We start from the raw sequence: 27,283 nt of genomic DNA, 5'->3' as shown, positions 1-27,283 counted from the left end.
GTCTGACTCCCAACCACCGGAGAGTTTGGCCCCTCATACCCATTGATTCCAGTTTTGTTAGGGATTCTTGATGTCACACTCAGTCGAAAGCAGCCTTGATGTCAAGGGCTATCACTCTCATCTCACCCCTGGAATGTAGCTCTTTTGTCAATGTTTGGACCAAGGCTGTAGTAAAGTCCAGGGCTGAAGGCCCTAGTGGAACCCAAACTGGGCATCACTGAACAGGTTATTGCTGAGCAGGTGCTGCTTGATTGCTTTGTTGACAGCACATTCCATCACTTTACTAATGATCAAAAGTAGACTGATGGGGTGGTAATTGGCTGGTTTGGATTTGTCCCGCTTTTTATGTACAGGACATGCTTGATTAATCTTTCACATTGCTTAATTATCCATCACCATTACACAACTTGATGTGGTAAGATTGCAGGGCTTAGATCTGCTTCATTGTTTGATACAATCCTCAATGTTTGCAATACTATTCTCAAATCATATATCCTGGTAACAATCATAAAGACTAGTTGCTGACCTCCCATCACAAATCTTATTAACTGAGTATGGTCAACTTATACCTTTCAATTTTGGATGTAGAAAAACTGTCAACACCCTTCAGAGTTCTAGACATTTCTTACTGCCTACTTTCTTGTCACCTGTTGTTAATTCTTTATTAAGAAAGTTACAGACCTTGATGGTGATAACAACGCAAGCGTTCTCATAATATTGTTCAAGATCTACTGAACAACTAATCAAGTGTGGAAGGAAACTGGGATGGCCAGAAGTGAATACTGAACTTGGAATAAACACTTGTCCTAGATTGAATTTCTGGATGCATAGATAGGGCTGGGTGTCAGAGAGACAATTTTCTTATGAAAGAAAGGAAGAAAAGCACGGCCTGGAAGTAACACACAAGCGAGTCTCAGATTGGATTTCTGGCAGGCCGGGTGGAATGTTCTTCATGTGAGTCAGAGGATTTTGGATCCTAAGATGTTTCTACATCTTTGTGTCATAATGAAGTGGCAGATCCTGCTAACATTTTATTCAATTGAACAAACTTACCACCATATTCAAAGTATGTACTGTAAACAAAAGATTTTCTCCTGGTTTGAGCCCTAGATGAGAAATTCTTAAGGGGTACATATGAAAACTATTTGAACATTCCACATACCTTACACATGAGGGTCCACATGCAAAGAAAAGGCTGCAATTCAACACAATTGTACTTCCCATTCATGTCAGGAAATTGTCCAGTCTAGTACACGAAAAAATATTATCTGCTGTACTAGGTGGTAATTGAGACTGGGGTTAAAGAATACTGTAGTTAGCTGTGTTATTTCACCATGCATGCGAAACAATAATAGCAGCATGGTACATAAAGTTGAGTCTGCCCACAACCAATGGATCAGGTCAAATATCGTTGACCCTATATCATCTAGTCATGAATGGAGAAGAAAACTAAACAACATGAGAAGGCTGCACAACTATCACAATCTGATAACAATTTTACAGACAAGCAAATATGCAAATGAGTATCCATCAGATGTCTTGGCTGGTCAAAGGATGGAATAGCTAAATTCCAGAAATGGTGAGAGTAGTTGAACTTGATATTAACTTAGTTAGCACCAAAAGACCTCATCAATAAGCTTTCCCTGCCAGAAGATCAGAAGTGGGTTTTGTTTGCTGATTTCTAATCTTCAGCTCCATTTACAATGCTTCAGACAAAATATAACTACATAGCTAAATTGGACAATTTGTCAAGCCTGGGTTATAAGTGACTAGCGTCTAGTAACCACATCAACAAGTGATGGACAATGACCATATCTAACTTTTTCTCTCATTCAATGGCATTACCATTACCAGCAACATCCAAGCGTCAATTTTGACCAGAAATTGAAGGGAACCAGTCATATAAATTGTTTGGATGCTGGACATTCAGCCACTGATCTTCTAACATCCCACACTTTGCCCACCACTTAAAAGGCATTTGAAAAACATGATAAAATACTTGCAACAACACTTAAGCAGAGATTCACTACTGAAGATGGAGGAGACTAATTCATCAATTGAGGAGAAAGTGAGGACTACAGACGCTGGAGATCAGAGCTGAAAATGTGTTGCTGGAAAAGCGCAGGAGAGGCAGCATGCAAAGAGCAGGAGAATCGATGTTTCGGGCATGAGCCCTTCTTCAGGAAGGAGGGCTCATGCCCGAAACGTCGATTCTCCTGCTCTTTGGATGCTGCCTGACCTGCTGCGCTTTTCCAGCAACACATTTTCAGCTATGTCATCAATTGAGCCAAACACTAAGCTGCCCCATCTTGGTATGGTTTAAATGTGGACTACAATATTTTCAATGTGTTAAGTATTCTTTAACAACACTTCTTAAAAAGGCAACAGGTGCATGGGAACACCATCACCTCAAAGTTCTGCTCTCACTCACAATCTTGATTTGAACATATTTTGCTGTTTTCTCAGTGCTGGATACAGATCATAAAAATTTTACATAGCAGCATTATGGAAGAACAAAAGAATAAAAATTTATCCTTGTATTAGATCAAAATATTGATGGTAGGAATTTACCTTCGCTCATAGCTGGATCCGTACGCATACTGCTGGCGCTGACCCATGTTCAAGTTAACCATTCCTCCTGACGGTGTACGGTTGTACAGATCCTGCATCCCACTGTTAGGCATTACTCCAGGGGGCATAAAAGGGTCATTACTTCCAGGCACTATTTTAAAATAGGTCAAGAAAATAGTTCATGATGACAGATATAAACAAAATAGTTTGCGTGTTGTTAACGCTGGAAAAATGACCATAAACTATTTCCATACATTTATCCCTATATACCCCAAAAAAAGATACATCGGGTACAAACGATACTCCAGGACAGGCAGAATTGTTATATTTTCAAGTAATTTCAACAGCCTAAATTAGCCATTATGTAGTTTTTGACCTTATGTCACAAATAACATACCTCACCAACTCCCCAGCAGCAAGTAACAATTGATTTTACCTCCCTCAACATACAGATTTATAGGTATGCAGAGCATCTTAATCATTATTTATATACACTGTAATTCTTTTTTAATAAAAGAAATGTACATGACAACAGATGGAGTACTGTAACAATTATCAGTTAAGGATAAAATGAAAAAAGGAATTTTAATTAGCTACCTTTCCTCATACCACCAAAGGGATCTTTATTGGGTTCATATGACATTCGACTCATCATTTCAGGCATATTCATCCCCTGTTGGTACGGAGCATTTGGTGTCATGGAGCCCCATTTCTGGAATGCTGGATCGCTAACGTCGGAGAAGGGATCCTGCACACTGATTGCATTATTCCTGCTTGGGTTAAAAATAGAAGCTGAAATTAATTGTGAACTGACACAGACCACTAATTTCAGACGAACAAATTAAGGGAAAAGAAAAATGACTTATTTTCAATGCTTTAAATCGCTTCATGAGCTCTGAATTTCATGGAGGTTACATTTGATTTAGATGGGTGCATCACAATATCATCAGAATGACAGTGAATTATGAGTACGGGCTACAGGGACCAGGTGTGTATTCTTAAGTGGTGATTCGAACTGATGATGAAAGAAATTGATTGACTAGATAAAGAAAAACCTTTTCCTCAATGGTAAGGGAGTCCAGAATTAGGGATATGACATTAACATGAGAGTTTGATGGTTCCGAAACAATGTTTGGATGCACTTCTTGGCGCAAAAGTTAAGGAAACCTGGAGCCTACTTTGCCAGAAATCTTTGAGGTTAAGTCAATTGAAGACTTCAAAGCTGAGATTGGTAAGGTTTTCATCAGGCAAGTTTATTAGGATCATAGAATCAAGACAAATAAATGAAGTTAAGGTAGATAAGATTAGGATTTACCATGATCTGGGCAACTGGCTGAAGTTTGAATGGCCTATTCATGTTGTCTTTTTCCCCAAGTTCTGATGGGCAATTAAAAACACGTATAATACCTCAGCTCATTGTATTTCTGAAGGAAGGGTACCAAAATCTGACTGTCAGGGAAACTGAAGTTTAAATAAGTTTTGTTCAATTGGACTGCCTTTGCCAATGTACGTTTGGGAAAAAGGTATTAATAGCAAAAGGCACTTCTGCCAATGGACAGAAAAAAGGAATGACAATATCAAAAAAAAATTATAGGACTCTACTCATTTTCATAGAACTATGTCTTGTGTTGGGTAATTACTCCGTAGCTTGGACTAAGGCTGTGGAAAGATTCAATGCTACGACTGCTCACCTTTTCAAATGTTAATTGACTGAGTGGACACAAGTTGCGTTCATAAAAGGCACTAGAGAGTATAACATGATTAAAGTCTGGTTGAAGATTTGTAGCTCGGGTGTCCGTTGTTGTGGTTCTGTTCGCCGAGCTGGAAGTTTTTGCTGCAAACGTTTCGTTCCCTGGCTAGGGAACATCATCAGTGCTATTGGAGCCTCCTGTGAAGCGCTGCTTTGATGTTTCTTCTGGTATTTATAGTGGTTTGTTCTTGCCGCTTCCGGGTGTCAGTTTCAGCTGTAGTAGTTTGTATGTGGGGTCCAGGTCGATGTGTCTGTTGATGGATGTTCTTGCCGTTTCTGGATGTCAGTTTCAGCTGTAGTGGTTTGTATATGGGGTCCAGGTCTATGTGTCTGTTAATGGAGTTTGTGGATGAATGCCATGCCTCTAGGAATTCCCTGGCTGTTCTCTGTCTGGCTTGTCCAGTGGGAAAACACTACCATCATAGGACAAGCCAGACAGAGAACAGCCAGGGAATTCCTAGAGGCATGGCATTCATCCACAAACTCCATTAACAGACACATAGACCTGGACCCCATATACAAACCACTACAGCTGAAACTGACACCCAGAAACGGCAAGAACATCCATCAACAGACACATCGACCTGGACCCCACATACAAACTACTACAGCTGAAACTGACACCCGGAAGCGGCAAGAACAAACCACTATAAATACCGGAAGAAACATCAAAGCAGCGCTTCACAGGAAGCTCCAATAGCACTGATGATGTTCCCTAGCCAGGGAACGAAACGTTTGCAGCAAAAACTTCCAGCTCGGCGAACAGAACCACAACAGTATAACATGAAACACACTGAATCTTTGCCAGTGATCCAGTAGATCTTTGCACCTTTAGTGTAGTAGGAATTAGTTGGAAGTGGCTTAGTGAGTCATTTGGCATAATGCCATAAGTTTGTACACTCAGTCAATAATGCCCGAATGAAACTGGAAAATTGTTTTGATATGGTTTAACATCCAGATAGAAACAGATTACTGAGAACTCATTTCATCTGTCTTCAGAGAAGGAATTCGGTGATCACAACCAATATGGGGGTCACAACTAAAGTTCAACAATACTGCTGAAATTAGCAATCTGATGACAGATGTTATGAACCATAATGGTCAAATTTTAAAATGGAAGAATCTGCAGGTATCAATTGAGCATGACGTGATTAAGTATGCTTTGGGCCACAGGTCATCAATATTTTAGAATTGAGGAGCTTTTTAAACAAGAAAATGTTGGTACAACTTTGTCTGTGTGTACTCTATCATTGTTATACAGTACTACTCTGTAGAGGTGGCAGAATATTTCCAAACTGCCAAGTAAAATTTAGGCATGAAAACTTGATGCCCATCCATGTTTATTTTTAAGTTAAGAGTAAAAAGGATTGTTCAAAAGTCAGTTCACATGAAAATTATTTTTGCTTGCTCTAATATTTTGGCTTATTGACACAAAGACACAAACACTTGACATGTTTCATTCAGTTATTTGCTCAATTCACTTTTTCAACATTAATTACAATCTGATGGGTTTACAGTATAATTTTACATTGTAGAAGTGAATATAATAAATTATGATCAAAAAACTACAGGAAGTGCTATTGAGGTGATTTTGTGGGGACATGACTGGACTAGCAACCTACAACCCTAGGCCACTGTTTTGTGAATGAGTTCAACTTCAACATGGCAGATCGTGAAATTTCAATTCAATTTAAAAAATGTGGATGCAAGATCTGGCCTAATGGCAACCATCACTAATTATTTAAAAAAGCCATCTGGTTCGCTAATGCTATTTAGGGAAGGGAATCTGCCATTCTTATTTGTTCGGGCCTATATGTGATTCTAGATCCACAACAATGTAATTGATTCTTAAGTGACTTTTGGGCAATTAGGGATTGGCAAAAAAATGCTGGCCGAGGTAGAACTTCCCACATCCTCCGAATGAATCAAAATCCTAGAAGATCCGTATTACAAAGATAGTTCTTTGAATATTCACTGCTGACAGGTAAAGTGCGCCAGAATCAGTAAATTCAGGTCTCCCTGGATTAAGTTACTTTCCTCAATTATACCAAAAAAGAATTAAATATCACTTGGATTTTCTTTTCGGCAATTAACTCTTCTTCTTTATTATTTTGCAAATTAATATAATCCACCAGTGAGAAAGCATTCCTTACACAAAAAAATCTTCCCAACCTTTCCCTGCACTTGCAGTGATAATCTTAAATGGCGATAATGTTTTATTGAATTCTCAATTAGAATCATGAAATCTTACAGAGCAGTACACCATTCAACACAATGTGCGTGTGCCAACTCTTTGAAAGAGCTACCCAATTAGTCTCACTCTCTTGCTCTATTCCTATACTGCTGCAAGTTGCTTCTTTTCAAGTTTATAATATGTTGAAAATTACAAATAAGTCTATCTCCAATACCTTATCAGCCAGTGCAATTCAGATCATAACTTGCAACAATTAAAGCAAATGGTTTTTCCTTATTTAGTCCATAAAACTCTTCAATTTCCAGACCAAATAAGTGTGCAAAATCTTCCTCACTAACATTTGTATTACAACTGGGAAACTGTCTCCTAATCTACACAATCAAATCTGACAGTCATATTTGTCTTAAGACACTCACTTTTCCATTTATTGTTACTTTCTATTGAGTTTACAGGAGAAAGACAACAGGGATGGCAGCAGTGTCAGGAATGACTGGCTTTGGGAATCCTCAACATTTGATTCTCGACTCATGTAGTATCACGACAGGAGATTACACATTGGCAAATCTTCTGCTGATTGTCACCAACCAGTCAATGAATCCGTACTCCTTGGAAAAAGTACTAAGCATAGCAAGGGCAGAGAACATTCTCTGGGTACAGGACTTCAACTCAATCAAGATGGACTTGGCAATAGCACCACTGATCAAGTTTGATTTGGAAGAAGGAAGCTAATGTACTGTAGCCAAGTTTGCAGACTACTGAAAAATAGGTGGAAAGGCAAGTTGTGAGAGGGATACAAACAGTTTACAGAGAGATACTGATAGGCTAATTGTGTAAAATATTTGCAAATGAAATATAATGTGAAACTGTTCATTTTGGAAGTGTACTGATTAGAACCAGGCGAATCTTATTCACTATGTGATCCTTGATTGAGGTTGTTAACCTAGGCCAATCAGGGAGCCCTGCTTGACCAATATAAACAGGGTAAAAAATGAGGTCTGCAGATGCTGGAGATGACAGCTGAAAATGTGTTGCTGGTCAAAGCACAGCAGGCCAGGCAGCATCTCAGGAATAGAGAATTCGACGTTTCGAGCATAAGCCCTTCATCAGGAATGAGAGAGAGTAGCCAAGCAGGCTAAGATAAAAGGTAGGGAGGAGGGACTTGGGGGAGGGGCGATGGAGGTGGGATAGGTGGAAGGAGGTCAAGGTGAGGGTGATAGGCCGGAGTGGGGTGGGGGCGGAGAGGTCAGGAAGAAGATTGCAGGTTAGGAGGGCGGTGCTGAGTTGAGGGAACCGACTGAGACAAGGTGGGGGGGAGGGGAAATGAGGAAACTGGAGAAATCTGAATTCATACCTTGTGGTTGGAGGGTTCCCAGGCGGAAGATGAGGCGCTCCTCCTCCAGCCGTCGTGTTGTTATGTTCTGCCGGTGGAGGAGTCCAAGGACCTGCGTGTCCTCGGTGGAGTGGGAGGGAGAGTTAAAGTGTTGAGCCACGGGGTGGTTGGGTTGGTTAGTCCTGGCGTCCCTGAGGTGTTCTCTGAAGCGTTCCGCAAGTAAGCGGCCTGTCTCACCAATATAGAGGAGGCCACATCGGATGCAGCGGATGCAATAGATGATATGTGTGTGGAGGTACAGGTGAACTTGTGGCGGATATGGAAGGATCCCTTGGGGCCTTGGAGGGAAGTGAGTGTGGAGGTGTGGGTGCAAGTTTTACATTTCCTGCGGTTGCAGGGGAAGGTGCCGGGGGTGGAGGTTGGGTTGGTGGGGGGTGTGGATCTGACGAGGGAGTCACGAAGGGAGTGGTCCTTGCGGAACGCTGATAGGGGAGGGGAGGGAAATATATCCTTGGTGGTGGGGTCCGTTTGGAGGTGGCGGAAATGACGACGGATGATACGTTGTATGCGGAGGTTGGTGGGGTGGTAGGTGAGAACCAGTGGGGTTCTGTCTTGGTGGCAGTTGGAGGAGCGGGGCTCAAGGGCGGAGGAGCGGGAAGTGGAGGAGATGCGGTGGAGGGCATCGTCGATCACGTCTGGGGGGAATCTGCGGTCCTTGAAGAAGGAGGCCATCTGGGCTGTGCGGTGTTGGAACTGGTCCTCCTGGGAGCAGATGCGGCGGAGACGAAGGAATTGGGAATATGGGATGGCATTTTTGCAGGGGGCAGGGTGGGAGGAGGTGTAGTCCAGGTAGCTGTGGGAGTCAGTCGGTTTATAATAGATGTCTGTGTTGAGTCGGTCGCCCGAGATAGAGATGGAAAGGTCTAGGAAGGGGAGGGAGGAGTCTGAGACCGTCCAGGTGAATTTCAGGTCGGGATGGAAGGTGTTAGTAAAGTTGATGAACTGTTCAACCACCTCGTGGGAGCACGAGGCAGCGCCGATACAGTCATCGATGTAGCGGAGGAAAAGGTGGGGGGTGGTGCCAGTGTAGTTGCGGAAGATGGACTGCTCCACATATCCTACGAAGAGGCAGGCATAGCTGGGGCCCATGCGGGTGCCCATGGCAACTCCTTTAGTTTGGAGGAAGTGGGAGGATTGAAAAGAGAAGTTATTCAGGGTGAGGACCAGTTCAGTCAGTCGAAGGAGGGTGTCAGTGGAAGGGTACTGGTTGGTGCGGCGGGAAAGGAAGAAGCGGAGGGCTTTGAGTCCTTCGTGATGGGGGATGGAGTTGTACAGGGACTGGATGTCCATCGTGAAAATAAGGCGTTGGGGACCGGGGAAGCGAAAATCCTGGAGGAGGTGGAGGGCGTGGGTGGTGTCCCGAACGTAGGTGGGGAGTTCTTGGACTAAAGGGGACAGGACCGTGTCGAGGTATTGGGAGATGAGTTCGGTGGGGCAGGAGCAGGCTGAGACAATGGGTCAGCCGGGGCAGGCAGGTTTGTGGATTTTGGGCAGGAGGTAGAAACGGGCGGTGCGGGGTTGTGGGACTATGAGGTTGGAGGCGGTGGATGGGAGATCCCCTGAGGTGATGAGGTCATGGATGGTCTGGGAGATGATGGTTTGGTGGTGGGAGGTGGGGTCGTGGTCAAGGGGGCGATAAGAGGAGGCGTCCGCAAGCTGGCGTTTGGCTTCAGCCGTATAAAGGTCAGTGCGCCAAACTACCACCGCGCCTCCCTTGTCTGCGGGTTTGATGGTGAGGTTGGGATTGGAGCGGAGAGAGTGGAGGGCTGCACGTTCTGAGGGTGAGAGGGGTGGACAGGTTGAGTCGGTTAATGTCACGGCGGCAGTTGGCTATAAAGAGGTCGAGGGCGGGTATAAACAGGGGATTACAGTATTGCCTAATGTACAAATGTCATTGTCACTGTCTTGCCATATGTGGAACTGGGATTTGAGGTTTGTCCTCACCTCTCTGCAAAATTGAACTGTAGGGTTTGGGGCCTAGCTTTGCTGCTCCTCTCCCTTGGAAAATTGCTGTCTCTTGTGTACAGCTGTAAATGTTTTTGTAAACTGTTTTGTAATTTGTTTAATAAAATAAAAAAAAACAGGGGATTCACAAACACCCAGGAGTTGTTCAGGGAGAGGTGGGCGCTGCAGGGAATGGAGTGCATTATTTCCCCCACCAACTCAATTTTGATTTAATCCCTGCCCTCCCATTCACTGTTTGATCACACGGCATTGCCCTTTCATGTGACGAGCACTGCTTGTCACTGGCCACTCGGGTGTTTCCTTTCTTCCTGGTGGTGGAAACCGAATAAAGATTTGTGCACTTTGTATCTTTCACTGTGTCCCACACCTGCACACACACAACATAGGTGTTGGGGGGAAAGAAAAAGCACTACTGTAGTTACGCAGTAGTGTGGGGGTTTATTTAAAAAAAAGATATAAACAGGGAATTCACCAACACCCTGGATTTGTTCAGGGAGAGGTGGGCGCCGCAGGGAGTGGAGTGCATTATTTCCCCCTCCAACTCTATTTTGATTTAACCCCTGCCCTCCCCTTCACTGTTTGATCACACAGCATTGCCCTTTAATGTGAAGAGCACTGCTTGTCACTGGCCACTCGGTTTTTTCAGCCTAGCTTTGTGGCTAAAATTTCTCTTCCCTGGCCTATTCTGATATATCTCCTTTGCATCGAATCAAGGACCTTGAAATCCATCAAAATAGTTTTGCAGGAATCAAAACTAGATATAATACTCTAGCTATCCTAAGCAGAGTTCTACAGTGTTTCAGGATAAATTTTATGCTTCTATACTCAATGCTTCTAGTAATGAAATGCAAAATCCCATATGCTTTACGAACTGCTCTTACTATATTCTGATACCTTCAAAGATCTCTGCACATGAACTTTCCAGCTCCCTTTGTCTCTGTACATTCCTTAGAACTGTTATTTAATATTTATTGTCTGTCCTTATTGCTTTTGCCAAAATGCATCACCTCACGTTTATCTTTATTAATTCCATCTGCCACTTGTCTGTCTGACCTGCCATTTTATCTGTGAACCATTGCAATCCACTGGTATCTTGTCAGTCACACCTCCAACTGTAGACAGAAGGGAAGGTAAGAAGGAGCCTAGTAGTTCTCTCTCACCACGCCCTTAATATATGATAGACAATGGCAAGTCTCACGAAAGAATCGAAGGAACTCTTGGTTCCCCAACACCTATTGGGAAATCTACAAAACTCAAGTCAGAACTGCGATAAGTACCCGGATGAGTACAGCCCCACAACACTCAAAGGCTCCATATCACCTAGAACAAAGCATTCCAGTTGACTAAACAAAAAAAAAATCCTGTCCTGAACAAAGGTTACTGGAACCAGAATGCTAACCCTGATTTTTCTCCACAGATGCTGCCAGACCTGCTGAGTTTTTCCAGTAATTTCCATTTTTGTTTTTCTGTATCTGATTGCCAATCACTCAATGCCTTCAATATTCACACCTTTACTTTAGAATCATAGAATCCCTACAGTGTAGGCACAGGCCATTCAGCCTACACCAAACCCATAACCCTGCATTTCCCATGGCTAACCTATCTAGCCTACACATCCCTGAACACGATGGGCAATTTAGCATGGCCAATCCACCGAATCTCCACATCTTTGGACTGTGGGAGGAAACTGGACAACCTGGAGGAAATCTACGCAGACTTGGAGAGAACATGCAAACTCCACACAGACAGTCACCCTGAGGCTGGAATCGAACCAAGATCCCTGGTGGTGAAGCAGTAGTGCGACTGACTGAGCCACCATATTATTGACTACAGTGTGAGTTATTAACAAGATGTAAGCAGCAACTCACCAAGGTCTCCTTCGACAGCAGGAACATGTTAACAACAGTTCCCGACTCAGGCGACTGACTCTGTGGAGTTTGCACATTCTCCCCGTGTCTGCGTGGGTTTCCTCCAGGTGCTCCGGTTTCCTCCCACAGTCCAAAGATGTGCGGGTTAGGTGAATTGGCCTTGCTAAATTGCCCATAGTGTTAGGTAAGGGGTAAATGTAGGGGTATGGGTGGGTTGCGCTTCGGCGGGTCGGTGTGGACTTGTTGGGCCGAAGGGCCTGTTTCCACACTGTAAGTAATCTAATCTAATCTAAAAAAGTTCTCCACCGATGCACACACCATCTTGGCTTGGAAATATGTAACTGATCCCTCACTGTCATTAGGCTAAAATCCTGAAGCTCCCTCTTAATAGCATTGATGTTGCTCAAACTTGTTGGTTTGCAGTCACCTCAGGACCATTAGGGATGAGAAAAAAGATTCTGCTCTTGACAGCAATGTCCACGTAATGAACAAATAGAAAAAAACTTACTGAAAAGCTGTCTATTAGCAGCTCAAATTAGTGATCAGTTTGACATCACATCTCTAAAGATCAGCTTAATGCTGATAACAAAGGTTCCACTTTTTCTGTTTTGGCAAAATAATCAATTTCCTATTAAGTAATGTGTACAGTAGAAGTTTTGATGTAATGCTTTCTCATACCTGTTACCCTGAATAGGTGTCATTTGTCCAAGTGGTGTTGAGACAGGGGTCGGCGGTTTCAAATCTCCACTTTCTGCCAACGAGCTGCTTGTGGACTGAGGTGTCTGCGGTCCTTGCAAGGAACCTGAACCTGCTATAAAAACAGAAGTCTTAGTTTTATATTTTAAATGGCATTTGTGAACCTATTAATTGATTTGAATGGGGATGTACTGTGAGCGAGCAAACAAATAAAGGAATCTATGACACACATATTAAAATATTTTGAATTTTATTATTTACTGTTACTCCTTATTGATACTAAACATGTAATTAATTCCACACTATAGCAAAAACTAATGGAAGAAATACTCAACGGAATAAAGCTTTTTCCAGATGTGCCAATGTAATCACCAAAGTAAACATAGGAAAGCATGCTCACATGCTTCAGACAATATAATCAGCTATCACACTGAGAAGATAATTTACTCAAAATGAACTCTCTGTCCCAGTTTCAGGATTTGACTGTCATGAGGCCAGCAGTTAATCTGTATTGATCAGCGGTCAATTAGAGGCAATATGTTGATATTAAAAACCCCTTCCATCTAATTTATCTTGCTGTGAGACATCCCCCAACTCAATACATTGACATTCCTATGATATCATCTGTCAGTAAACAATATTTTTGTAATTCATCCCATCAGGCAGCAACAGGGATTCTCCAACTGACTGAGTTACCCGGCATGGAAACAGATTCTTTGGTCTAACTTGCCTGTGTCGACCTGATCAGGATACAGAAACCTACGTAAAAATGAACGCGTGCTTGTAGAATAAGATGACAAAATGGACTCTGTGATACTGCAAACTTCAGAACTTTAATAACTGTTCATAGCTTGAAAGAAGCAGCAATAACTCTGTCAGAAATAAATTGTTAAGAGACAAGGACAAACTTATACAAGAACTGAAAGCAATTAGCCATATCTGGGAAAAGGATGAGGTGATGCTATATGAACAAAGCTGCTTTAACAACTGCTTGATAAATGGCTACCTTATGCCACAAGGACCAGCGATTGCCCTGCATAAGAATTTAGGGACTGAAGCACAGGAAAGCTGTGTCTTCAAACAGACGAGTCAATGCCAAATGTAACAAGGAACATGGATGCTACTTCTGAAAAGAAAGCAAGCTGCAGACTTAATGGTTCCAGAGGAGTAGTCCATATTGTGGTTGAAAGAATCATTAATAACGTCACACCACAAACTTTAAGGATGGAACATTGTATAAGAATTCAACTCCAGAATTCCTCAGGGGCAGAACTTGGAAGAATAACACTACACAAGGATCAAAGCCTGGACATCCAGAAACAGATACAGTTGGTTGGAATTGTAGCTAAATTTCACCATTAATTGGATAATAGCCAAGTTGAGTTTTGAGGTTTAACTTTCTTATTTGAGGAATCTTATCTTGGTTGCTACATGCAATGAAGTTTAATTAATTGTTCTAGTATTTGACTGTGACATTTCCCAATAAGTAGCCAAACTAAAGATAGCTAATGATGATTTACCCACAACAACTTGTTAGCAAGTTTACACCAAGTATGGCCACTTCAGCATGTAATTAGAGTGCTTGTTTTGACCATGAATTTAAACTTAGTAAGAGCTGACAATGTTTTAAAGATGATGACAAGGAAGAAAATGACTGCCAGCAATCAATTGCTCCCTCCAATTTTCCTTTTCTCATATTAATTCATAGGACATGGGTTTCTATGTATCTGCTGCATTCATTTTCCTTAGTGGTAGCAGTCTTGGGTTTGGAAGATGCTGTCTAAAGATCCTTTGTGAATTTTCATCATGTGCATCATATAGCTAGAATACACTGCTGCTACTGAGTGTTGACGCTGGAGGGAGCGAATGATTGTGCATATGGTGCCATACAAGCTTCATGAGTGTTGTTGGAGCTGAAACCATTTAGGCATGTAAGGAGTTTCCCATCACATTTCCGACTTGTGTTTTGTACATGGTGGACAGGTTTTGGGGAATCAAGTGACAAGTTACTCACAGCAGGATCCTAGCCACAATATTTGTATGGTTAGTCCAGTTCAGCTTCTAGTCAATGGTAACTCCAACTAGATTGATAATGGGGGATTCAGTGATGGTAAAATCATTGAATATCAAGGGGTGATGATTAGATTCTTTCTTGTTGGTGACAGCTATTACGTAGCACTTGTGTTGGACTAATGTCACTTGTTAGTCCAAATCTGGATATTGTTCAGGTCTTTCTGCTCTGGGCATGAACTGCTTCAGTACCTGTGTCGGCACGATAGGTGCTGAACATTGTACAATTATTGCCAAACATCTCCCATTTCTTACCTTATGATGGAGGGAAGATATTTGATGAAACAGCTGAAGGTGGTTAGACCTAGCACACTGCCCTGAGGAACTCCTGCAGAGATGACGGCTGCAGAAAGGAAGTTTGAGGGGGATCTGCCTTTGGAGGTAGTATGGGCTGAAGTCAGAAATAGGAAAGGTGCAGCCAACTTGTTGGGTGTTTACTGTAGGCCCCCCAATAGCAGCAGAGATGTGAAGAAACAGATTGGGAAACAGATTTTGGAAAGGTGCAGAAGCCACAGGGTCGTAGTCATGGGCGACTTCAACTTCCCAAATATTGATTGGAAGCTCTTTAGATCAAGTAGATTGGATGGGGCGGTGTTTGTGCAGTGTGTCCAGGAAGCTTTTCTAACTCAGTATGTAGATTGTCCAACCAGAGGGGAGGCCATATTGGATTTGGTACTCGGTAATGAACCGGAACAAGTGATGGGCTTGTTAGTGGGTGAACATTTTGGTGATGGTGACCACAATTCTGTGACTTTCACCTTGGTTATGGAGAGAGATAGGTGCGCACAACAGGGTAGATTTTACAATTGGGGGAAGGGAAATTACGATGCTGTAAGACAGGATTTGAGGAGCATAAGTTGGGAGCATAGGCTGTCAGGGAAGGATGTGGTGGAAATGTGGAACTTTTTCAAGGAACAGGTACGACGTGTCCTTGATATGTATGTACCTATCAGACAGGAAAGAAATGGTCGTGTGAGGGAGCCTTGGTTGACGAGGGAGGTTGAATGTCTAGTAAAGAGGAAGAAGGAAGCTTACATAAGGTTGAGGAAACAGGGTTCAGACAGAGCAGTGGAGGGATACAGGATAGCCAGAAGGGACCTGAAGAAAGGGATTAGGAGAGCTAAGAGAGGGCATGAAAAATCCTTGGCGGATAGGATCAAGGATTTTATGCGTATGTGAGAAACATGAGAATGACGAGAATGAGGGTAGGTCCAATCAAGGACAGTAGTGGGAGATTGTGTATTGAGTCGGAAGAGATAGGAGAGGTCTTGAATGAGTACTTTTCTTCAGTATTTACGAACGAGAGGGACCGTATTGTTGAAGTGGAGAGTGTGAAACGGACTGGTAAGCTAGAAGAGATACTTGTAAGGAAGGAAGATGTGTTGGACATTTTGAACAACTTGAGGATAGACGAGTCCCCCGGGCCTGACGGGATATTAGATTAGATTACTAATCCTAGGATTATGTGGGAAGCAAGAGAGGAAATTGCAGTACCGTTGACAATGATCTTTTCGTCTTCACTGTCAACAGGGGTGGTACCAGGGGACTGGAGAGTAGCGAATGTTGTGCCCCTGTTCAAAAAAGGGAATAGGGATAACCCCGGGAATTACAGGCCAGTTAGTCTTACTTCTGTGGTAGGCAAAGTAATGGAAAGGGTACTGAGGGATAGGATTTACGAGTATCTGGAAAGACACTGCTTGATTAGGGACACCCAGCACGGATTTGTGAAGGGTAGGTCTTGCCTTACAAGTCTTATTGAATTCTTTAAGGAGGTGACCAAGCATGTGGATGAGGGTAGAGCAGTGGATGGAGTGTACATGGATTTTAGTAAGGCATTTGATAAGGTTCCCCATGGTAGGCTTATGAGGAAAGTCAGGAGGCATGGGATAGAGGGAAATTTGGCCAATTGGATAGAAAACTGGCTAACCGGTCAAAGTCAGAGAGTGGTGGTAGATGGTAAAAATTCAGCCTGGAGCCCAGTTACAAGTGGAGTTCCGCAGGGATCAGTTCTGGGTCCTCTGCTGTTTGTAATTTTTATTAATGACTTGGATGAGGGAGTCGAAGAGTGGGTCAGTAAATTTGCAGATGATATGAAGATTGGTGGAGTTGTGGACAGTGAGGAGGGCTGTTGTTGGCTGCAAAGGGACTTAGATATGATGCAGAGCTGGGCTGAGGAGTGGCAGATGGAGTTCAACCCTGCCAAGTGTGAGGTTGTCCATTTTGGAAGAACAAATAAGAATGCGGAATACAGGGTTAATGGTAGGGTTCTTAGTCAGGTGGAGGAACAGAGGGATCTTGGGGTCTATGTACATAGATCTTTGAAAGTTGCCACTCAGGTGGATAGAGCTTGTAAGAAGGCCTATGGTGTATTAGTGTTCATTAGCAGAGGGATTGAATTCAAGAGTCGTGAAGTGATGTTGCAGCTGTACAGGACTTTGGTTAGGCCACATTTGGAGTACTGTGTGCAGTTCTGGTCGCCTCACTTTAGGAAAGATGTGGAAGCTTTGGAGAGGGTGCAGAGAAGATTTACCAGGATGTTGCCTGGAATGGAGAATAGGTCGTACGAGGATAGGTTGAGAGTTCTCGGCCTTTTCTCGTTGGAACGGCGAAGGATGAGGGGTGACGATAGAGGTTTATAAGATGATCAGAGGAATAGATAGAGTAGACAGTCAGAAACTTTTTCCTCGGGTACAACAGAGTGTTACAAGGGGACATAAATTTAAGGTGAAGGGTGGAAGGTATAGGGGAGATGTCAGGGGTGGGTTCTTTACCCAGAGAGTGGTGGGGGCATGGAATGCACTGCCCGTGGGAGTGGTAGAGTCAGAATCATTGGCGACCTTTAAGCGGCAATTGGATAGGTACATGGATGGGTGCTTAATCTAGGATACATGTTCGGCACAACATCGTGGGCCGAAGGGCCTGTTCTGTGCTGTATTGTTCTATGTTCTATCTATGTTCTGAAGGTGAAATAACTGACCTCCAACAATTACAACCATCTTCCATCATGTCAGGTATCACTCCAACCAATGGAGACATCTCACCTCCCCCCCAAGCTCCGATTCTCATGGACTCCAATTCTGACAGGGAACAATGAGGTCATTCTCAGTCAAATACAGCCATGAGGTCAAATGCTATTATTCTCACCTTGCTTCGAGAATTCAGCTTGTTTGTCCAAGTCCAGAGTTAAGTGGTTTTGACAAAACCCAAACTAACCATCAGTGAAAAGCGTTTGCTGAGTAATAGTGCTTGATAGCACTGTTGATGACACCATCCATCATAGTCATAGAGATGTACAGCTTGGAAACAGACCCTCCTGTCCAACTCATCCAAGCTGACCAGTTATCTTAATCTAATCTAATCCCACCTGCTAGTGGACTAGGATAATTGGTCAGCATGGATGAGTTGGACTGAAGGGTCTGTTTCCAAGCTGTATATCTCTACGACTATCATGGATGGTGTCATCAACAGAGCTATCAAGCAGCTATTTATCCTTCTAAACCCTTCCTATTCTTTTAAATGCTGTAATTGTATCAGCCTGCACCACTTCCTCTGGCCACTCATTCCATATATTCACCATCCTCTGTGTGAAAAGGTTGCTCCTTAGGTCCCTTTTATATCTTTCACCTCTCACCCTAAACCTATGCCCTCTGGTTCTGGACTCCCCAACTAAAGGAAAAGACTTTGTCTATTTATCTATGCATGCCTCTCATGATTTTACAAACCTTGAAAAGGTCACCCCTCAGCCTCCAATACTCCAGGGAAAACAGCCCCAGCTTTTTTAGCCTCTCTCTACAGTTGAAACACTCCAACACTGGCAACATCCTTGTAAATCTTTTCATAACCCTTCCAAGTCTCATAACATCCTTATGATAGGAATGAGACCAAAATTGCAAGCAATACTCCAAAAGCAAAGTCCTGTACAGTTGCAACATGACCTCCCAACCCTTATGCTTAATGCTCTGACCAATAAAGTAAAGCATACCAAATGCCTTTGTCACTTTCAAGGAACTATGAACCTGCTCTCCAAGGTCTCTTTGTCCAGCAAGACTCCCCAGGACCTTACCACTAAGCGCAAAAGTCCTGCTCTGATTTGCTTTTCCAAAATGTAGTACCTTGCATTTATCTAAATTAAACTCCATCTGCCACTCCTCAGAACACTGGCCCATCTGATCAAAATCCCATTGTACTCTGAGGTCCCCTTCTTCTCTGTCCACTACACCTCCAATTTTGGTGTCATTTGCAAGTTTACTAACTATACCTCCTATGTTCACACCCAAATCATTTATATAAATGATGAAAAGTTTGGAACACCTTGTGGAACACTGCTGGTCACAGGTCTCCAGTTTGAAAAGCAGCCCTCCACCACCACCCTCTGTCTTCTACCTTCAAGTCAGTTTTATATCTGAATGGCTAGTTTTCCTTGTACTCTATGAGGTCTAACCAGTCTCCCATGGGGAATCTTGTTGAATGTCTTACTGAAGTTCATATCGATCACATCCACCGCTCTGACCTCATCAATCCTCTTTGTTACTGCTTCAAAAAACTCAATCAAGTTTGTGGGGCATGATTTCCCACACACAAAGCCATGTTGACTATCCCTAATCAGTCCTTGCCTTTCCAAATACGTGAAAATCCTGTCCCACAGGATTCCCTCTAACAACTTGCCCACCACCAATGTCAGGCTCACCGGTCTCAGTTTACTGACAATTGAGAGTTTTTTCCTTCAAGAACCATCAAGTATTAGCCAAAGGTTTTTCTGTTTTCAAAACTTTTCTCCAAAAGGGAAAGTTCTTTTCTCCCTTTAATTGGTGCCTTCATACCCCCCAGAATTGACACTCAGTAATAACAGTGTACTATCTACAAGATACACAGCGAAAATTCACAAAGGCTCAATAGACTGCATCTTCCAAAACCAAGACTGCTACATTAAGAACAACAAGTGCAGAAAATACATGTAAACCCATTTTTTTATTAATTAATAACAGAAAAGGTTATATTGAAGGGTAAATCAGCATATCAATCAGTTTTACTTTTTTTTAAAAGCAACCCTGTTTTCATAATAGATCTATCATTTTGTCATTTATGAAAAGCATGAGTGACCTCATTCTGGGAAGAATTCTTTAATACCTGTCCCTTCTTCTCATCCTAAGAAATGGACTTGTACTTTCTGTTTTCTTGACCTCTTTGTGGATGTGCAATGGCTATTTCCTGAGACAAAAGATTATGTTTAAACCTCTTCAAATTCAACAGACCGTTGCCTGGACCCATCTTGGTCTATCTACTTCTGAAGAGGTGAACCACAGAAATTCAACTTTTGCTCTTCCATGCATCATGGCAGTCCTGGTGTCAATTGTAAACGCAAGTGGCAGACACTTACGTTAAAGCTTGCCAGTCCCATTTTGCTCACCTCATCCAGAGAGGATCCCTAACGTGTAGTCAACTTATTTACATTAATGGCCAATTAAGATCAATTATCAGATGCCAACTGGAATTTTCAAACATACTACAACACTGAGAACAGTCCACATTTCCTAATGATAGCTTCCTTGTTGAGATGTTTCCTCAACAGTATGGTGCTGGGACCCCAGTTTAACCCAAATGTTTAGGTTTTGACCCAAAGTCCAAATTTCTGGACAATCCTTGGTCATGGACATGAACTGTGCTTAGTATTCTTAGCTTGGTTGAATTAAGATGTAATGCAAGCTTAACTTTATTTTCTTGCTTTTGAATCCTACCCTTCTAGAATTGAACCCTCAGTGCTTTATCAGAGTTTGCAACAGCTTTGTGATTACCTTTAGTGATTTCCTGATTCAAATTTAGCGAATCTTTGAACTGCAAAATCTTTTCATGCTGCTTGCTTATTTGAACTCTCAATTTCCAGTCGGTCGTCTCATTATATTGCTTTTGAAAATGCATCACATTTATCTATATTAAAATACATTTATCATTTGCACGACCACCACCAAGATTGTTCATATCCTCTTGTATTTTCTGGCAATCCCTCCATATTTATTATAAATCCAAATTGACACTGTTTGCAAATATCAACATGGGACTTCCAATTTCCAAGTTAAATTACTAATGTAAGTAATGGAATCTTGCGTCCAATTCCAATACAGCTGACTGGCTGTGCACTATGCAGAATGACTGGTAAATCTTAACTAGGATTGAGCTTCTGCTGGAGTTGTAGCCATATACAGCTAGTATGGAAGGGAGATTAATTGAGGCTCAGGTCACTTAAGGCTGGAGTGAGGCAGCAGTGGGTGACGTAGAAGTGGACAGTAAGCAAGCTAATGTTTAAATAGGTATGCAGCCTTCCAATCTATGGTGCTGCGCTGTGCAAATTCAACATATGATAGTGGACTGCTTGGAAATTGCGCTGAAAATTGAAAACAGGTCTTGAATGGCTAATAATATTTTCTAAATATTGCTAATGTATATTCCTGGCAAACGTACTTGTATCATCCAGTATGACTGAAATTGAACATTTAGCATGCCATATTAGTTGGCTATTTAGGGGTTGAAAACATAGTGCTTTGTTGTAGATTTTCAAAACATGTCTTTTGAGGAGGAGAAAGAAAATTAAGGGAAATAAAGTAGTCAAATCGGGTAACAATATTGTCACATCTACTGACAGTTATTGCACAAACCCTGAGTGACTCATATAATTTCTACAAATAGTACTGTTATATTGTGCATCAACCCAGACAAGTCACAATCTAGGCCTGCTTTTATTACCAGTTTACGAAATCAGGACCATCAACGACAACCCTCACTGATCCCTGTGCCAGCAATCCAGCGACCGTGAGCAACTGCACTGTTTATTTCATACTGAACATAAATAACAGACTAGCTTTAAAAACAAATTATGCACGCATAAAACTCCCTGATATAACACATCATTCAGGAAAAAACTTGAGAAATTACTCCAGTTTAAATTTCATAGCTAATAAAAAGCCTGCATTAAAAACAGAAATCGTTTGAAAAGCTGAGCAGATCTGACAGCATCTGTGGAGAGGAATCAGAGTTAAAGTTTCGGGTCCAGTGACTCTTCCTCACAGCAGTTCTGAGGAAGGTCAATGGACCCAAAACATTAACTCTGATTTCCCTCCACAGACGCTGCCAAACCTGCTGAGTGTTTCCAGCAATTTCTGTGTTTGCTTCTGATTTCCAGTAATTCTTTCAGTTTTAAAAAGCTTGGATGTCTTACCTATATCAAGTTAAGAAAAGTGATTTTATCATGACGTTTTCTCTGAAAACTTTATATGCTGGATGGTCACATTGCTTTGCTTCAAATCGCACCAATCATTTTAAAACTATCAAACCCTAGCAATTTGTAACAAGTATTTCTTGGCTGAATTTGCTACAGGTAACTATTAATGCAGATCTGAAACAACTACAATGAAATGCAACTCAGCAATTTGGGGTAACTTGATCTGTATCCTCTCCTGCATGACGGGGCGCAATATAAGTCAACAAAACATCTACTTAGGCGGCACAGGTTTTTATAAATGTATACGGGGGGAAAATACACATTCATAAAAAATTCACAACAATTACTGCTGTTTATCTAATACAGTAGACAAATGTAGCTGGTTTTATACAATCTCTTTCTTTTAAACAATAAATTCAACACGTTTGGAAATTAAGAGATTCAAAGTCAAGTTGGTGAATTGCAGCATCTGCATATGTTTTTTGTGATAAAAAAAGGATTAACTTCAAATGAGCAGGTGACTATAAAATTCATGAAAACATCAGCTATTTGTTCTGTTGCATTCATTGAATTGAATATGAATTCCATGTGTATACCGAAGCATGGTCAGATGCAGCAAGTGTCAGCATGCATTGCGAACAAGGATACAAAGCACACATTAACAATCTCCCTTGACTCCATAGCAGAAAATCACTTTACAGAGCCAAAATAACCCAACCTACTGCACCTGCAACTCATAACACATTAAACATTAACCTATTTCCAATCATGTAAATTGGTTGTGTGCAAATGCTCTTCATAATGGTCTGTAAACTTTGTTATCACAGGAGCTAAACAATGTGACACCTTAAATCTTTGTTCAAATATAATTCAACTTTTCTGAAGATGCGAGTGTCAAAGGAAATATAGTTTATAAATATTCCATTTGTAATGTTCTTGCCTGAAGTCTGGGAAGAAATTTAAATGTACACATACAACTATGTTTTTCCTTCAGGTGATGTTCCGTGTGCACCAACCATGTTGTCATTGCCACTTGCCTGAAATAAAACAGTCCTTTGATCCATCATTGTAGTATTACACATTGCCAGCCTTCCTTTTGACTAAAAACACTTGGCTGTGTTGTTGCCTCCCATATCCATGCCCACATTTCCTGGATACTTGAATCCCTTTGTTCAGCTTTTTGCCTCACTACAGTACAAAACAGCTCATACCAAAGTCTCAAAGTATATCCTAAGTCACAATTACAAAGACAAATTAATCTTTTAGTCCTCCATGACCTGTCTGGAGCGAGGGACATGAGTGATTCTCCTTTACCACTTCATTTATCATCCAACAAATGGATGATATCCTGGACCTCTTCCTATTTCTTCTCTATATTCTACTCCTTGGTAACATGATCTGGAAAACACAGCACCAATACTCGATAGCACACTGACGACACATACAGGATATTGACTCCTCTATTGTCTCTAAACTGTCAAACTGCTGGTCAAATATCAGATGAGTAAACATATGGAAGACCAAAGTGATTACCTTTGATCTCTGCTACAAACACCATTCTCTAGCCACCAACTTTATTCCTCTTCCTGCTAACTATGTCAGGCTGAACTCTAATTGCTCCCAAATTTAGTACCATATTTGATACTAAAGTGAGCTTCTTACTCAAGTGCAAGCTATTACTAACATAAGTTTGCTTCTAGATTGTCATCCAATTTGACACTTGCCTCAGATTATCTGCTACTAAAACCCTCACTCATGCCTTTGCTGCCACCAGATTTGATTAACCATTTTTGGTTAACCTTTCATGTTTTATTCCTCCTCCTCCAAAATTCTGCTCCCTATGTTCTTACTTGCACAATGTCACTCATCACCCCTTGTACTCTGACTACACTGGCAAAGTCATCATATTCCTACTGAACCACGGGGCCATTCTCTAATAAGAGGGGCAACTGGTGGTTCAATCTCAGGCGAGGTGAGAGGTTAAGGAGGCAAGTCCTTCACGGTAATCTCAGCCAATCCAGCGGTTTGAATCTATGCCATCTCTTTACAGTACAACAGAACTAGCTAACCCTTATTGATCACATATATTCCTCATTAAGTAATGTTTTGATGTTAAAATGTTTTTTTTCAATATCCTTTCCACTTGGTCTTGACCCTTCCTAGCTCTTTAATTTCCATCAGCCTCCTGTATATATCCAATTTTGATTGGCATCCTTGTACTATTGATAGCTTTACCCTCAGCAGACTAAATTTGATTATTCCTAAATCCCTCAGCCTGTCTTCCTAATTTAAGATGCTCCTTAAAACCTGCCTCTTAGACCAAGCTTTCAGAAATATGTGGTTCAGCAGCAAGGTTTGCTTTATAGTGTTCATGGATCACTGAAAGGGGGGAACTTAACCCTTTATTTCCTCTTATACTAGATGAGGCTGAGGTTTCTTTGTTTCTTGAATGTCCCATTTATTCATGCATGCAGGGGAGCTGTGCATAATCAAAAGATGACATACAACTCATATTTTACTGCAAAACAAAGATATAATACCACTTTTACAGATAATGAGCTTCCAACTGACTACTCTTACAAATAATAATTTCCGAAAGGCTACATATTTGCTCACTCCTATCTCCACCAAATCATATTCTTGGTGTCCACATGACTATATCATATAATCACATTCAAACCAATATCTATATCTATATTATCCAATCATATCATTACATGTTCACATTTCAAACTGTTAACACATATCTTGTGATTACTAATAAACCTACACTGTCTATTTTTCCCTTTCAGTCCCTCCTAATGCCTGTAGTGTTTTCCTTTTCAATCGTTTTGGGGCATTGTTTTAAAGGTGCTTCATGAACACTTGTACTGTTGTTGTCATTAAACAAGCAAGAAAGAACTAGAGATGGTGTAAGCTCATCTTCTTCCCCCCCAAGCGTACTGTATAAACAACATACATTTAAGCCAATAGAGTGAAAACACAGCGACTTTTCTGGATCCAATGGTACTCACCAGGAGAAGGTGGTTGTATTTTCGGCTGCTTTTTGGATTCGGCAGAACTGAACATCTCAGGAGGGGGTTCTTCTCCACGTTCAATCTTACATTCAAAGGCAAACAGGTACTGAATATATTGTTTCTTTAGTGAGCTAGCTGCACTGCTTGATGTACCTACGCACAGAGTCGTTGCCAGTTCACGCCATTTTTTGTTTTTGTTAACCTAGGGAGATGATGTGAAAATCAATGAGATTCTGATTGAACATTGTCAAATACTTTCAGTATACTTCCCTTCCAATTTAATTGATTACAAATGACAATATTCAACAATACATATTGTGTCTTGTAGCTTTCTAACTAGCTTCTCTCATATTTGAGGTCCAAAGCATTGGATTGGGGCTGAGAGAAAATGGAGAAAAAAGTCGAAGAAAGAGAATCAAGGTTAAGTAACATCACTTGGAGAATTGGCAAATTCCAGATGTCTCAAATATTGACTCACTTGAAGAGTACAGCCCTATTTGTTTAAAATAACTAGTTGGCATGCTGTGAGCAAAGCTTTCACTATTCTTTGGGTGAATGGATAGGAAGATATAAGTAGTGACTTGGTGTTCTCCTAAATGAGTACAGATAAATAGAGATTAACGCCAGAAAAAAATTACTTTCAAAGTTCAGGGAGGGAGGAGCGATCTTTTACAATTTTATACTATTCATGTAAATCTGGAGATCTTCAACTATTTCATAATAGACAGACATTCGGACTTCATGTTTCTGGTTTATTCCTGCCCTGATTCAAATGGTCCGCCACCAACAGTCATGAAATTAAGATTTGATCCCATAACTAATTTATGCTGGACCACTCATGATTATTTCCCCTGGATTACAAAGTACACTTGACTCAAGCATTTAATCACTGCTCACAAAACAAGCTATGCCCAGAAGTTACAACACTGAGTTTTCACCAACTGCAACTGTTTGTGTATTCATTACATTATGTTCAGAATCTCTGGCATTTAAGTACCCACGCTCACATGAATCCAACCGTAATCACCTGACAATAACCAGCAGTCAATTGTAGAATGATCCAGGTCTACCACTCCTATAACTACAATAATCTTCAAATGTTTTAAATTCAGTCAAATGATCTGCCCTTGGTACGTGAAAGGCCTATGACCAGCAGGCAAGTATAGTTACACGGTGTGAACTACTCTGTTGCTGGAGTCAGTTAAATGACAAGAGCAAGACCAGTAGTTGATTGTTAAATGCATTGCTTAGTGATTTTCACCTTCACTCTGAAGATAAATGTTTTGTCCTTGCTATTAATATGACCCCATTATGCCCCTCTCTGCCTCAGGGTACTTTGAGGCCCCATTCGCCCTGACCCCATATCACGAATTTACATGTTTGAATAGGTTTCTCATTTGTGCAGGGAGATTTTACTTTCAGTCTGTGCTAATTAGTTTGTGCAGAAACTTGAGCAAAACTTCATCTGGGCAAAAGTGTTCAGGATCCAGGACATTCAACAGACCAACGTACTAAGCAATATATGCATGTACATCCCTAAACAGTAGATATTTCAATATAAAATTCAACACTAAAATAGAAGTCAGCAAAGAACACATTCTACAGAACAGCAATAACTGGTCTAAACTTCATTCTTAGTTGATACAGATGCAAATTTGCATAATACTTTTCTTTATTTCGATGAGGTTACAAGATGGCAGTGAAACCTATGCACAAGAACAGACACTGATGAAATGGGGAAATGACTCAGCAATACTTACAACACAAGCCTTAAATGCTGAGTATATTTTGCCCACTTCATATACTTTAGATTCTTTGAGACATCTCTTAATGTTTTACCATTGCACTGTTCATTAGTTATGCATCAAATTAGTGGACAAGCATTTCTTCATGTGCTTATTTCATATCAATTTCAAAATGGAATTTTCAGAAGAATCAAATATTCAAATACTAGCCAAAACCTAACCAACAAATAATCCTAAAACACTAAAATGTAACTTGGTACCCACCTGTGCCAAACCACCAACTTCCTTAACACAGACATAAAGTCGATAAAGGTCCAATGGTTTTTTGCCCACAGCAGGTAATGTGGTCACTGGTGTTCCTTTTTCCTCCATGAAGGACAGATAACGGTCTATCCACATCTTGCGTTCCTGTTCACTCCCCAGCTCATACAACCTGGTTATCTTGTCACCAGTTGTGGAAGAGTTTGATTTCTGCAATGAGCAGGCAGAACAAGCAAGAAATATGAAGGGACCTCTTTCCAATTATGAAAACTGGTTTTATTCCTTGAAAACCAAAGAGTAAGGAATCAAGAATACCAGCTCTGACAGACATTTGGTAAATGTAGTTCATTACAGTGTTTCCATCCTCATGCTCAAAGCTGACATTTCATCAATATAATAATCTGAACTCCAATGTAGTACATCAGATGTGTGACCACAGACCAAACAAAAACCTTACTGGATACAGTGTATTTTTGAGCATACCCCTGTCTACCCATTCATCATCCAATGATATAATGTGAACATCACTTGCAGCTACAAATA

The 27,283-nt window shown here is 41.3% G+C and overlaps 1 protein-coding gene across 12 annotated transcripts in view; it reads right to left on the bottom strand.

The window, feature by feature from the left end:
* arid1b (AT-rich interactive domain 1B) overlaps positions 1-27,283 on the bottom strand; it is a 609,086-nt gene that overhangs the window by 40,155 nt on the left and 541,648 nt on the right. For 6 of the 12 annotated variants that reach the window (XM_060831573.1, XM_060831581.1, XM_060831580.1 and 3 more), the window contains 5 exons: positions 26,744-26,950; positions 24,732-24,936; positions 12,417-12,549; positions 3,169-3,344; positions 2,572-2,722 (listed from right to left, as the gene is read on the bottom strand). In XM_060831573.1, coding sequence (XP_060687556.1) covers positions 2,572-2,722; positions 3,169-3,344; positions 12,417-12,549; positions 24,732-24,936; positions 26,744-26,950 — 872 coding nt within the window. The remainder of the gene's footprint in view (positions 1-2,571; positions 2,723-3,168; positions 3,345-12,416; positions 12,550-24,731; positions 24,937-26,743; positions 26,951-27,283) is intronic. The other 6 variants (XM_060831574.1, XM_060831579.1, XM_060831583.1 and 3 more) reach the window with 2 other exon arrangements.

Source organism: Hemiscyllium ocellatum, chromosome 10 (genome assembly GCF_020745735.1).
Source record: "Hemiscyllium ocellatum isolate sHemOce1 chromosome 10, sHemOce1.pat.X.cur, whole genome shotgun sequence".
In the NCBI taxonomy this organism is placed as follows: Eukaryota; Metazoa; Chordata; class Chondrichthyes; order Orectolobiformes; family Hemiscylliidae; genus Hemiscyllium; species Hemiscyllium ocellatum.
The sequence above is the reverse complement of the archived record's forward strand: the minus strand, read 5'-3'. Positions and strand labels throughout refer to the sequence as shown.